Source organism: Sander lucioperca, chromosome 11 (genome assembly GCF_008315115.2).
Source record: "Sander lucioperca isolate FBNREF2018 chromosome 11, SLUC_FBN_1.2, whole genome shotgun sequence".
In the NCBI taxonomy this organism is placed as follows: domain Eukaryota; kingdom Metazoa; phylum Chordata; class Actinopteri; order Perciformes; family Percidae; genus Sander; species Sander lucioperca.
The window spans coordinates 25,950,022-25,965,338 of record NC_050183.1 but is presented as its reverse complement, the minus strand read 5'-3'; the positions used below and the strand labels follow the sequence as shown (position 1 = coordinate 25,965,338).

Sequence of the window (15,317 nt, the reverse complement as noted above, 5' to 3'; positions counted from 1 at the left end):
GTAGAAAGATCAGGAATGAGACAAGGGGAGAGTTCCATAACCAATCATAAGCCGTAGTAACAAGAAAACAATTCATCCTGGTCTACAATGAGAAAGTGTGGTACATGGGCAGGCATACACACTTATGACTACCTACCAAAGGGAAAGTGCATAGGCACGTTAGAGGAAGCTGTGAGCTATTGACTGTGTAAAATTGGTTATATGTATAATAAACATTCTCTCTTATGGCTTCAACCTTTCAGCCATTACCGACTCAGTTGCACGTGAGTGCTGTGTGAAGCAAAACTTAGGGTCAGTTCACCCAAATTGAAAAAAAAAAACAATTTTCAATTAACGCTGTAATCTAGTCAAATTTATAATGAAGTTCTCCAGTGCGGCTCTTTTTTTTTTAGTCAAGTTATTGAACATGTTAAAAAAATACAAACACAAAGTAAAACTCATAAGCAATATAAAAAAGAAAAACTAAACGGAGTCCTCAGCAACATATAAGCAACAAATAAACAAGTCAAATTATATTGTTTACGTTTCAAATGGGTAGGAAGAAGTTAAGAACTTTTCTGGTCCTAGCCCCTCTTCATTTTTATACAGTATTTATAGATTTCAAAAAATTCAATTTGCATCCATCAGCGTCCATGTTCAACTTGGTCGGCTTAAACAAATCAAGAACGTAATGATCTGAACTGATGAACCAAAAAACATTTAACAGTTTCTTTTCAATCCTTTAAAGGAATAATTCAACTTTTTTTTTCCCGGGCCAGTGACTTCCCTGGAGCCTTGTCGTCACTGTGAGGTTGCCAGACAACCAGCGGAGACTCCAGGAAGTCATTGGGCACCGATAAGAAATAGTCCAGCCCATAACCTCCTGTGAAACCACAAATTGTACATCCTTTGTATCGGCCTTGGTCTTTGTATGGAATAAACAAGCGAGATGGGATATTTTAATTACTGAGCTTTCGGAGGGCACATGCTGTACTCTTTCTTAAATGAGATGCGTAGTACAACTTTGTATTATGATTTTGACAACAAACACATTCCAGTCCCTTCTGTTCTTTGCTCTGAGTGTTTATGATGTTGTCACTGTGTTGTTTTGGAACATTAATTTGTTCATCCTCCTCTTTGCAAAAAAATATTTGTGGGAAAACTGATACTCACGCATGTGTGCACGTGTGTGTGTGTGTGTGTGTGTGTGTGTGTGTGTGTGTGTGTGTGTGTGTGTGTGTGTGTGTGTGTGCGTGTGTGTGTGCGTGTGTGTGTGTGCATGTTTGTCTTTGTGTTTAGATGAATGTTTAAGCACTGGCACTATCATATGACTAATTATAATATTTTTTTCATCGTGTGGGTGCCTGTGGTGGTGAAATGGGATTGCTTTTAGCTTTTTAGGATAGCGGATGAAAATGGAGTGTGTGGTGTGCGTGACTGTGGACTGGATTGGTTGTTTATGGCTGCGATGCTGTTGGTTGTGTATATGCGTGCATGAGCCTGTTATTTAATCGGAGGTGAATCATTAATGTGTTTATTCCCAGCTTTATTTGTGCAGGCTGACCCATGCATTAAAGTCATGCTGGTAGAAGTAAACGTTGGACAGCAGGATTTTCCCCAGGCCTAATTTGGCTGCTCCTCAGGGACTGGATGAGTGGGAGTTGAGAATGATGCATACTGATACTCTATATTGAGGTGAGAGGATGCCCGTGGGCAGAAACACCTGGATGCATTAGCATTTGGACAACAGTGTGTGTGTGTGTGTGTGTGTGTGTGTGTGTGTGTGTGTGTGTGTGTGTGTAATGCTTAAATCAACAGTTTGGTCGATGGAGTCTTTGCCGAGTGTCAAGATGTTCCAACAACATCCAGAGGAAAAGTTGTGTTCCATACCTCGCTCACCTTTCGGCATATAGCCTTGATGTGTCACTAACTCTGGCCTCATGTAAAATAAGGAATGTAATCCAGTGTTCCAGGACTGGAAAATACTGTATTCAGACGCTCTATTTTAAGACTTTAAGACTTCTGCTATCCAGAGTACTCAAATAAAGCTCTGCCAAAGCTTATCTGAGTCTTTATTGTTCTCTGATACAGCAAACTTCTCTTCCATGAAAAAAATAAATCTGCTACCTTTGAGGCCTATAAATGGTACTTCTGTCCTGGGTAGCTGGGCAGAAAAAGCTGAGTCATTGTCACTTTTTTCACCTTGTAAGAATAGCAAAAGCTATTTGTGAGGCTTTAGTTGAGGTTCTGCAGTTCAGCTCCTTCAAGGACATTAAGATTTTATTGAAAGCTCTGCTTGCTTTTCACTGTCAAAACGACTGGGAAAAGTAATGAAGTGTTGCACTGAAAGCTAGGCAGCTCATAACTATGGAAAGGTGAGCCAGGTGCTGTTGACTGTTTTTGGAGAGGCAGGTTATGTCATATGATGGTGTCAATATGTTTATGTTCATAGGAAACTGACTGTTTTTCATCAGCTCGTACACTCTCAGCTTAATCCAAAGTAAGCTAAAGTATGGCTGACCTTTAGCATTCAGATGTGTTTTTCTCAAACGGCTTAACCCTCTTCTATTACTAGGAAAACAAGACTACAGCCATGTTAGCAGCTCTGTGAGGGTGTACTACATGCTAACATGCTCACAATGACTATGCTGACATGTCTGGCAGGTATAATGTTTACCATGATCACCATCTCAGTTTAGCATGTTAGCATGCTAGCATGTCCTACTGGGGTCAGCCCTATGTTCCCACAGCCCAATTGTCCCACAGCCCTATGTTCCCACATTTCTAGGACATTTTCAAAATTAGGTCTTGTGTTCCTACATTTCCCTTCAAGGGTTAGGGGTAGGGTTAGGGTGGGTTAGGGGTTAGGCGAACATAGGGCCTAATTTTGAAAAAACATCTTAGAAATGTGGAACTGTGGAACATAGGGCCTAATTTTGAAAATAATCTTAGAAATGTGGGAACATAGGGCTGTGGGAACATAGGGCCTAATTTTGAAAAAGAAATCTTAGAAATGTGGGAACACAGAGTAAGGCATCTGGCTTCTGTTCCATCTTTGTTAGGAGTCTCACATGCGCAGTAGCATTATAACGTGTGTTCCAAAGTGACCACGTTTGTCTCTGAAGTAAAGGCTGGACTACAATAGAGCTGTTTGGAGCAGTTTGTGAACAGTGTTTTCTGTTGGAGATGGTAAGTCCCTTTGGGGTGGACTTTGGGCTTTTTCACTTTGTAAACCTATAACATACACAAAAAAGATATATAACCAAGCCAAAAAGCATAATATGAGCACTTTAATGGAAATTATCTAGATTTCTATTTGGGTATCATGTACTATCATGATTATAACATAATGGTGGTTTTGGATAGTTTTGTTGGTACCATTGAGAAAAAGGTGTTTTCTGAAAAGACTTTTTAAAACTTGCAGACCAAAGTGCTCTTTAAAGCCACATCTGACAGTGCAGGATTTTCCCCCTTATTGCAGCAGTGTTTAAGCTCCTCTTTTGGAAGTGACTCATAAGTTTGCCGCCTGTTTGGTCAACCACAGCTGTTTATAACTCCTCTGTCGCTCACACCCACGGCCAGCCACACAAACACTCAGAGGCTAATGGAAGGGCCAACTGCTCTTCAATCACATTATATCATACACAGATTGTTTACTGTAGAATATCACACTTGACACATCTATGTTTAAAAAAAATGAAACATTGTCATCATTCGCAGTGTTTTTGGGGTGTTATCTAACTGCCATGTTTAAATGTGTTGTTTGGTGTTTTGCAGGCGACCTATCGTCCTTTCCTGCGGCAGATCCTGGAGGAAGTCTTCCACCCTGAAAGACTTGAATGTCCCGACATCGAGCACATGTCTGGAGGCCTCACGGACCTGCTCAAGACCGGCTTCAGCATGTTCATGAAGGTCAGACCTTGCTCATAACTCTCTCACACACACACACACACACACACACACACACACACACATTTGTATGTAATGGGGTCAGCTCTTTCACATCCTCTTCATCGTTCTTTTGCCAACCCGCTGTTGACAACAAAGTTCCTTCTTCCATTGGTTGAACTTGACCTGATTTGACAATTTGCTGAGTAAGCTTCTCTCATGTCTGCACCAACACGGTCTCACGGGAGTTCGTGTAATTGTCACGTTATTTTTAATCTATTGATTTGTGTACAACAACACGTTTATTGGTCTGCACATATACAGCGTTTACCCTCGTAGTCCAATTAAACCATCAAAAGCAGCACTATGTGACGTGTATTTACCCACCGCTTTTAATTCTTCTTAGACACAGAGATGTTTGACATGGCCAACAGATCAACCAGTCAGTCTGTTTTATAATCATCACTGCACACACATTTGCAGAACTTTTCATGTATTAGGCCGGCTTCACACTGGCTTCGTGGCGTGAGAGTGTCAGCTGCGTGGCGTGTCTGTTTTTTATTTCGGCTCCCATGGTAACAGGTTAGAGCTTGCACACTGCCTGCGTGACACACACGTCTCAGGCGCGACTTGAGCCACCAGTGCCTATTTTTCACGCGACACGCAAGCATGTTGGAAGCGTTTCCAGCCTTTTTTTTAAATGCAGATATAAATGTAATTTAAAAAAAATAATAATAAATAGTTGTGATTTTCAAATTTTGCACCTGTCAATACAGAACAAAATATTCTGTAGCCTATTTTGCTGTCAATACTGCCGACGTTGTCTTTGCTGTAATCAAATCAGTATATATTTATATTTAACATGAAGTATACTACTGCTGGAGTGCATTTTATCAATGGGAAACATACATGTGTACAGACAAGGCTAGCAGCAGCAGCACCGCGTCAGACACGTTTCTGATGTGTAAAGACATAGAAAAATCCACGCAGCCGCCACCCAACTGACACGCCACGCTCACGCCACGCAGCCAGTGTGAAGCCGGCCTTACAGTTACTGCAGTCAGGAGCTAAAAGAAAAGCACAACATAGGGACCTTTCGCACAAGGATCACACTTTATAGGGCAAACAGCCACGTGTCTCCACATGGAGTCACCGGCTGCTTCTTTTCATTTCACATTTAGAAAGCAGTTTGCTTCACTGCAAGGGCTTAACACCCCCACCATGAATGTTCTTTATAACATGCCGAGTGGTGCCTCTGTTGGTAACGTGTTTAAAGAGGCTTTTTTTGACCCGAAGAATCCAGAGAAAAAATCATTTGCCTTTCTGTGCCCTCATGGTTTATGAGTTACCAGTTTAAATGTACAGTGCTTTACAAATGGCTGTATGGTGGCGCTGTCCATAGAATTCCAGTGTTTGTCTAGCGCCACCTATGGGTAAAATGGCATGACATTTTACACACATGTTCAGGGTCCATATCTGACGTTTCCCCAAATTTGGTTGCAATTTTATGTTGCATTGCAGGGACAAGGCGGTGTTTATCAATAGCCAGTTATATCGGTAAAAACAAATGCAGGTATAATATTTACCATGTTCACAATCTCACTTGCTAGCATCTAAAGCATGCTAACACTTGCTAATTGATTTAGATTCAGTTTATCATACAATCACACATTCGGCACACGAGTCAATTCAGTTTGATTTTCTGATTCATTCATTCATTTGTTTTGTTTTACATACAGTATTATTTTAATTGTAATTATTAATTTAGATATTTCCAAAAGTATAACCACTGTACAAATATACATTTTGTAGCTCAGTCAGTAGGGAGTTGGGTTGGGAACCAGAGGGTTGCTGGTTCAAGTCCCCATACGGACCAAAGTATGGTGGTGGACTGGTAGCTGGAGAGGTGCCAGTTCACCTCCTGGGCACTGCCAAGGTGCTCTTGAGCAAGGCATCGAACCCCCAACTGCTCGGGCAGCCTGTCCATTGACAGCTACAGCCCCCCCACTCTGACATCTCTCCATTAGTGCATGTATAGGTACTGAGCATGTGTGTGTAATTCAGGCCTGTGTGTAATGTGTGTAATAACAACAGAGTGAAAACATTGTAATTTCCCTTGTGGGATTAATAAAGTATACATTATTATTTATTATTAAACAGATTTAATGTATCTAAACATTACACCAGGTCACTGCTTCAAAGAGTCACACTAGTTTTGAAGGCCCGATGTAATCCTGAGATGCCACCGGCTCAGAGAGGTCCAGAGAGGAGCACAAGCTTCACTGCACGAGAAACCACTGGTGTCAGTGGCCAGACAGCCGTCTGTAACAGTGTTGCAATAACAAGATCACAATAATCATTTCTTAGTCGTCCAGTTTAACCCCAATTTCACCTTTTAAAAAAAAAAAAAAAGCAGTTGGATTAGCAGGGATTATACAATTTCAACCATTCATGGAGTTATTCATTCTTTTACAGTTTTGTTTCTCCAAGTTTTGAAAGCATCAGAGGAAGACACAAATACCTGAATGTCTGGGTTTAATAATATTGTGACCAAATGTTTTTTTTCCAACAGGCAGTTTTATTTAGTTTTTGGCTTGTGAGTAATGTATCTCCACCGCAGAGCGGATCAGTATCCACGGTCTGATTATCCCACATGTGGGCCTGCTTAAACTGATGATTACCCATGGGGGAGGACTTAGACTGGTTGTGTAACCGTGGCCTGGTTTTACACCATACAGTCTATGTTTTACACACATTAAGAAAGTTGGCCCCCGAACCACCAACTCAGACAGACTAAACCTATAAACCTGAACTTGGAGCACTCTATAGGAGCACACCCTTTATGCTATAAAACAACCAAATAAAACTTCTATTTTTAACCACAGAGCCTTCTGTGTACTCCACAGTTTGTATCATTAAACACACTGGACCCTGCAGTCTGGATTATGACCGAGTGAGAGCTTGTGCACTGTTGATTAAACTGTCATCTTAAATTCTCTATATCCAAATTGTGTGTGTGTGTGTGTGTGTGTGTGTGTGTGTGTGTGTGTGTGTGTGTGTGTGTGTGTGTGTGTTTGTGTCTGGGGTCCCAGTTGTACAGGAGATCTGTCTCCTGCTTAATTCTGCTGCAGTTCCTACATCTGACCAACAACAGCAGCAACCAAATATAAGTTTTCAAGCCCTAAAGTCACTGGATATCTCCCATTTATTTATTATTTATGGAGCACTATTTGCTTACAATGGCTGTTGTTCCACGAGGCCGGCAGCACTTTCTCTCCAGTACGAAGGCATGTTAGCAACAAGAACTCACAGTGTGGGACATTGTTTAGTAATCCCATACTTTAACAGCAATGATGAAATACTTGAAAAGGATTGGGATGTTTGACTTCAGGAAGCTGACTTTCTCTCACTACAGAATGTGATCAACACTGGCAATATGCTTCCAGACATGAAAATGAAATCAGCTGTGATATTGCAATGGGTGGGTCCCGATCTAAAAGAGGATGCATGTTTGAAATGTTGTGAATTTGTGGAGCAGCACTTTTATTTTGAAGTACTGTTTTCCACCTTCTAGTGAGTAGCCAGTTGAGAGGTGTTACATCAAGACCTACTTAAAGTTAATTTGGATCCATTATTTACTAAAATCTCTTGTGATGTTAATAGATGGGTAGTCTCTATCCACGACGTTCCACTTCCGGGATTGCTCCGTCGCCGCCGGAAAAAACTTTTTGGCCAGATGTCCTTTACCGTCCTCTTTCTTTGTGTTGTAATTCTAAACTCCGGTGGATTTGTGAGGACTATGGTTAACTGCTCCTCAGATCTCTGCAGGGTAAATCCAGACAGTTAGCTAGACTATCTGTCCAATCTGAGTTTTCTCTCGCACGACTAAAACTACTTTTGAACGTACACGTTCCACCAAAACAAGTTCCGTCCTGAGGCAGTTTTGCAACGGCACCGTGGCTCCGTCTGGCGCTTAGCACCGCCCAAGACGATTGTGATTGGTTTAAAGAAATGCCAATAAACCAGAGCAGGTTTTTCTCCCATCCCGGAATGCTGTGTGGACTAGCCAGACCCTCCTCCACAGCGCTGTTGAGGAAGGTCTGGCAATGCGAGACTAATAGATGTGCGTCTCTCAATCGCTCAATAGCAGGAAAGGTCAATGAAAATGGTTTGTGTTCCTAAGCTGAATTACCTTATCCCATCTCTTCCTCTGGAGATTTCCCATTCATCATTTTTAAATAGTTTGACAGGATAACAAAGACATTTATATGGAATGGTAAAAACCCCTTTATACATTTTAATGAATTACAAAGACCAATTGATAGAGGAGGTTTGGGTCTACCAAATATGTTGTATTATTACTATGCTTTTCACTTAAGGCATCTGGCCCACTGGTCACTTCCTCCTGAGAGAGCCCCACCCTGGTATTGTATTGAGCAATCTGTTCTTGCCCCCATTAACACCGTCTGTTAAACTGTATGGTGATGCAAAAACACATCCGATAACTCACTTAAATGTTGTTTGGACCAAAGTGGCTCGGCGGTTTGATCTGGATCCATATCTAAATACTTTATCAAGTCTTTGGCGAAATCCCAAGTTTTGTATGCGTAGATCTCCCCTTTTTTGGAGGGATTGGTTGGAAAAGGGAATTGTCACACTGGATGTATCTTGGTGGCATATTGAAATTCTTTGAGGAAGTGGTACAGTAATTTGGAATCCCTAGGTCTCAATTTTGTTTAGAAATTTGCAACTTCACCATCTGTTGTTGGGGGTTTTTGGATCCAGTTCTTCAGCCCAGGCACCAGAATGTGTAGATAAGGTGTTGTTGAAATATGGAAAAGTTCATGAGGCTTCTGGGTATTATTCTATGCTTATGCAGAACCTGGGGGATGGAGCCTGGACAGCCCTAAAAAAGACATGGGAAAGGAATCTGAGTATTACACTGGATAATGAGGAGTGGGACAGAATTTGTAGGAATATTATAACCAAGCCTAGGAGTGGGCTTGTGAGATGAGAGAGATGGCCAGGGTGGCGGTTTGCCTGATTGGATGTCTACACTAGAAAATGGGGAAAGTAGCTGAGCTTTCTGGAGGGCTCCTAAGAAGCTTTGTGCTGGGGAGAGTCGTGTAGGATGGGCTTATGGTGTTATCATTTATACATAGGTTTATTTGGTTTATGGTTTATTGTCTATTTTGTTATTATTTTTGTTGAATGGTCTTGAATATTATAGTTACTGTGTCTTCTTTTCTTGATTTTTGTCTGGGGGCGGGGGGGATATGTTCATGTTGCGAATTGTATGTTGTTTCAAAAAAAATAATTGTTAATCACAAAAAAAATCCTGGGTTTGAATCCACTGGCAGGCAAAATGGATGAAATCATCTGACTGTGTTTTAAGATGATCTATTAGCATGACCTGAGATCAGATCTGGACCCTGAGGCTGGACCAGTCAGGAACCGCTGCTACAGTGGATGTCGTCTTACTGAAGACAAAAAGCAGCTCATAGCCAGCAGCTTGATTTTTTTTTTTAAAGAATTTACATTCAAAGCTGTGTCTCTAGGAAAGCCTGTGGATGTATTTTATCATCAGCATTTTATAGACCAAACAACTAATCAATTTATCAAGAATTATAATAATCAACAGATCAATTGAATATGAAAATAATCGTTAGCTGCGCACCTAATCAGGACAAACAGTAGAATAAAGATTTCTTCTCCTCGCTTAAACATTTCACATCTCATCTTTTCACACTTCCATAAGTCCCTCCCTCTCTGTGTGTCGCATGGCAGTACACATGGTTCAGATACTTAGCTGCAGTGCGTATGTGGATCAAACAAACATGCAGCCAGTGATGGTGTGTGTGTGTGTGTGTGTGTGTGTGTGTGTGTGTGTGTGTGTGTGTGTGTGTCTGTCCCATGGAGTTAGTGTGTCAGGTATGTCTTCACGTGCCACCGAAACTCTGTCAGAATACTAAAACATTTATTCTCACATTTTTTTTCACTTAACACATGTTGACTCATCCTTGACATGCTTCAGCCCAGCCTGCTGATGCTTCACGTGTACAGCCACTCTCTCCTCAGGTCCGCCCCCCTGCAGCTCTGATTGCTCAGTTAGCATTCACAGGCTGAAGATGTGTCCTAGCTGCCACTCGGCAACCAATAACACAAAGCCATTATTCTCCCCCGACGGCCAATCACGGTCAGCAGAATCACCAGACTTCACTCTGCTGTTAAAATTCATCTTTAAGTCACTGTTCATACTGTTTTGTGATGTACGAGCAAATATTTAAGTCTGTGAAAGTCTCCTGACACATGATGATGTGGGACATTTGTTTGTGGCTGCATATGTTGAGTGAGAGTGTGTGTGTACACGTGTCAGCCATCATAACACTAGGGTGAGAAGACATTAATCCATCGAGCTTTGTTTTGTAGAGTTCACTCTCATCAGTATCACCACAATATCACACGTGTCCAGCTGAACAGTGACTCAGCATCGAGACACTGAGAGAGGAAATGATAGAAGTGTTGTGCTGCATCACTGACTGTTCTACAGTAGGAAACGGAATCAACACCTCTGGTGGCTTAAAAAAAAAAACACGAACCAATTGCAATGTCCTGTCTCTTAACTCCAGGTGAGTCGTCCACATCCCAGCGACAACCCTCTGCTCTTCCTCTTCCTGGTTGGTGGAGTCACGCCCTCTGAGCTTCGGCTCATCAAAGAGATCGTTACCACGCACAAACCCGGGACTCAGGTGAGTAGGCAACTGCCAGATGACATATAACATATAACATGTAGCTCTCTGCATAATCATGGCTGTGTTTTCTACTTGCCAGTTACTTTACTATTTTTTTCTGGGATGTTTAGCTCTGTTTCCTGTGGTATAGAACAAAAACCCTGCAAATATTGAACACAACGTTTTATCTCTCAAAGTGTAACTTAAGCAGGGCTGGTGAAGTCTTTCAAATCTCTGTAAGAGAAAGAAACTAATAACACTTTTACTGAATCTGTGGACGACTTAGTTGTACTTTTGGGGCCCTATCTTGCACCCGGCGCAGCCCAAAGCTCGTCGCAAGTGTCTTTGCTAGTTTAAGACCGACGCAGTTGTCAGTTTCCCGTCCAGTGCCTGCATCGTTTAAATAGCAAATGCACCTGCGCCCATCTGTGCGCCCATGGGCGTGCTGGTCTTACAGGGAGGTGTGTTCAGGTGCATTCTGGGCCTATTGCTATCTTGAGGCAGCGGAAAGAACACTGACCAACAAAAACCTAGTCTAAAGTCAATAACGCAGCATTTCATTGTTATTTTAACAGAGCATTAGTAAAATGCTCCTAGGCTCGTGCACAGCACACACACTATGCTTGTTACACACACAGGGACGCGCAGCAGCACTTAAACATGCAAAAGATAAAAAATAAAAATATTGGGCTCCTGGGTAGCTCACCTGGTAGAGCGCGCGGCCATATACAGAGGCTCAGTCCTCGACGCAGCGGCCGCCGGTTCAATTTCGGCCTGCGGCCCTATGCTGCATGTCATTCCACTTCTTTCTCCCCTTTCATGTCTAAGCTGTCCTGTCACAAATAAAGATCTTTAAAAAAAATATAAAATAAAAATATATACAGTATATTACAGTGTGAAATAGTATTATGCTATGATCTGCTCACACGCTTTCACTTCACGAGCAGATCAGTTTCTTCTCCTGAACATCTCTTCTTCCTACTTAGCAAATCCTCCATCATAATAGCAATGCTCCAAGGTCCAAACGCGCCTGGCTTTTAAAGGGAATGGGAGATGATCTCTGATTGGTTTATTGCATGTTACGCCCAAAACACACCTATGAGTAATTAAGACATGGTACAACCCTTTTGAACCATGCGTCCAGCGCACAGACCCTTTTTTTCCACCGCCGTAGCAAAAGTGGATTTGGATACGCCCTAAACGCACCTGCACCGGGCGCTTCACGCCGTGCACTTAGATCGTTAAAATAGAGCCCTTCATGTTTTACGTCCTCCTGAAAGCAGTTAATGGATCATTTAGGCTTAAACTGAACAAGACATCAGGGTGTACTCAGCTCGGAGGTGTTGTCTTTTTAACAGAATTATATTATATTAAAATAATGCTAAAAATATATGAATATGAGGTAATCTTAATACAATTTACAATTGGAATTTTGCTTACTTTTACCTTCAGTTTGAAAGCAGCTTGCTACTTCTACTCCTCTACCTTTAAGATGGAAAAAAATGTCACTCCACAACTATAGTAATAAGTTCATTTTATAGATTCAGATTTGATTTACACTACCGGTCAAAAGTTTGGGGTCACTTAGAAATTTCCACTCCACTCCACTCCATTACAGACAGAATACCAGCTGAGATCAGTTGCATTGTGTTTTTAACCAGGGCAGCAGTTTTCAGATGACATTATGTGCTTACATAATGGCAAAAGGGTTCTCGACTGTTGTAGAAAGAAGTGGCTGATCTTTAATGCAATGTCTACATTGCCCATTATCAGCAACAATTCATCCAATGTTCCAAAGGCACATTCTGTTTACTAATCTGACACCATACAAGGCTAACTGAGGAGGAAACCATGGAGACCATAATACGCTCATGGTTTTCCCGTCGGCAAAAGAATGGCTAAATCATTTTAGAGACATTGCTCTTTTAGAAAGGTCATTGGCTGTCATACATAAAGCGCGAGCATCTACTCTAAGTTAAAGATCTGAATATTGTTTCTACCACAGGCAAGAGGTAACTGAAACAATAGATGGATAGAGATGATGAAGCTTTTGAAGAAGGTTGTGCCATTTATTAGAACCTCCATTGGCAAACTTTATAACTGGGCCTTGGCTTTGATTCCAGTTTTTAAAAAAAGTAGAGGTGAAACCCAAACAGGCCAGTTTCTCGATAGCAAAGTAGGTTGAGCATCTCTAACCCATGTCCCATGATCCCCTATCTTGAAGATGGATGTCGTATTGATGTATCAATCCAAAACATCGCAGATGCCGATGATGTGATTGTATTGTTCTAATCTATCACAAGCAGTCTGTAGGATGGTACATGTGGCTGCTCGTGACTCATTCAAATATTGTTTAAAGGCATTCACGTTCCTTTAAAAAATACAAAACTGTGAAATACAATAAAAGAAATAAAAAAGGAATCTACTGAATTTATTTAAATGATTTGAGATAAAGATGTGTAGAGACTCTGTGTTGCTGTGATCCTCGAAGGGCAGGTTTCAGACCCCGCCCTGGCAAAGAATGCCTGACCGAGTGAACCAACGGTAACACTGACCTACATACGCAGGAGGCTCACATCAGGTGTAGAAGGTTTGAGTGTCCTCTGATCTGTGCACGTATTAACACTGTATTTGCGTCCATGAGATGTTGGGGCGTGTTTGACGTGTTGCGTGTTTGGGTAGTTTAAGTGCCAACTGCGTATGCAGTCCACACTGAATGTAAAACATGCAGATGTATGCGTTTCCTTTATGCGAGAGGAGTGTGAGAAAGGAGAAGAGGGAGATCAGGCTGGGTGATGTGGGTTTGTCTTAATAAAAGGCTTTGAGAAGGAGGTCAGAGGTAATGAAAGGCCTGGCGGGGATCAAAGCCTTCCATCTGTAATCAGGAAAACTGAATAAAGACGAGCTTATACAATAACTGGCTGGTCTGGCCCACACACATTCTGACCTCAGCACACACACTATAACCTGAGCACATACATGCACAACATACTGTTTGCAAGTCAATGTGTGTACACTGATGGCGGATGTCTGCGGACCAGACGTTGATGAACAGTTACACTGAAAACAAACCGCAGAGTTTCGCTCTTGCACTTGGACTAAATTCCTCTGAAGCATGCTGACTCTGCCACTACAAACAGGCCCGTTGCCAATTTTAGGTGCTGACCCAGAGTTAAAGCAACACTGCTGCAAGACAAACAAAGCATCTCTGTTATACAACATCCTGTAAGAGGACTGGGCTTCTTATTCTAACTAGAAAGCACTCAAATAGGGCAAACATCAGCTAAAATAAAGAGTAGGGGTGGGGGAAAAATCGAAAATCGTACGTATCGTGTATTTTTTTTTGCACCTAAATATTTTCTGTTTATACAGAATATATCATATAATATCATATCCATTTCCAGCAAAACAGAGCGGAAGCAGAAAATACATGTACTTCTTTACAAATGAAATAAATGTCAGACTGACTGACATGTGATGTGCATTCTTCTTAGAAAACAATTAGTTTTTAGGAATGTCTCATGATATATTGTCTCTATTATTCAACTTTTGTTTTTGTTAAAGAAGGAAAAGTAAATTTCAATACTATTGAATCGCAATACTTTGAGAATCGCAATAAATGAAAATGGCAATACAAATCGAATTGGCACCCATGTATCGTGAAAGATTCTAATCGGGACAAAAGCATATGGTCCCAGTCCTAGTAAAGAGATTAAAAGAGACATTTTGCTGATTTAAATCCAGCTCTGTGTCATGGCACTTTGGGCAGTGGGTTTCGATGATCAACAGCGCATGGAGCTTCCAGCTGAGCAGAGCAGTGGAGATCCGCCGGATGACGCATAACGCGAGTTCCGCCGAGATCTCAGCAGACCTCCCGGGCTCGGGAAGCCGAACGCCGCTCATCCAAACACAAAGATGACACAGAGCTGGTGTAAAATCAGCAAAGTATCCCTTTAAGTTTTCTGCATCAAAATATACATAACGATAGATGTGTCTGAGAAGATCGCAAAAATGTTAAATGTAAATAAATGTATTCCTGGATCTACACCAAAATCAATCACTCATTTCTCAGACCACTGCAGGACTTTTCACCTATTTCCATTCAAAATAGAGTGAAAAGTGATACTCCACTTAATATTTGGCTTTTTCAGTGTCAAACCCTCACCCCCTGTAGACCTGACAGGTGATTGTAAAAAGTCTGTAACTGTAGTTTGCTTCTTTACATAGAAAAAAGACTGCACAGCTTGAATTCTCAGTGGTTATAAAATGTATTCTAAAGCCCTTTTCAGACATGCACCTTAATACGGAAGTGTGATGACAACGCTACATGTTGATTCCATGTCTGAATAAGCATCCAAGTCACTTTTACCTTGCCCCAGGACCCAGGGGAAAGCTGTATTGATACTGACTGGATTATCCTGGTGAAAAAAAGTAAAGTTGATAAGATAGATTTAGGTTGGAGTATTACCTACCTCCAAAATGACATTTCTGAGATAGCACGCCACCTAAAAACCAGTCAAAACAACGAAAGCACTGCATACCATCCTTGCTGGAAGTAATTAAATCAAATTAAGAAAATGAACCGGTTGCCAGGCACCTGATTTATGCACCTTGTTAAATGCAAATTTGCACGTCACCCTGACATTCATGTCTGCTTCATTTATAAGTGTCGAGGAAGTCACAGTGACCTGTTTTAACGCTAATTAATGAGTGTGTTGT

At 41.5% G+C, this 15,317-nt stretch overlaps 1 protein-coding gene across 1 annotated transcript in view; it reads left to right on the top strand.

Moving 5' to 3' along the window:
* scfd2 (sec1 family domain containing 2) overlaps positions 1-15,317 on the top strand; it is a 114,992-nt gene that overhangs the window by 99,359 nt on the left and 316 nt on the right. Inside the window, exons 7-8 of the mRNA XM_031311947.2 lie at positions 3,757-3,891; positions 10,497-10,616. Of these exons, the coding sequence (XP_031167807.1) occupies positions 3,757-3,891; positions 10,497-10,616 (255 nt within the window). The remainder of the gene's footprint in view (positions 1-3,756; positions 3,892-10,496; positions 10,617-15,317) is intronic.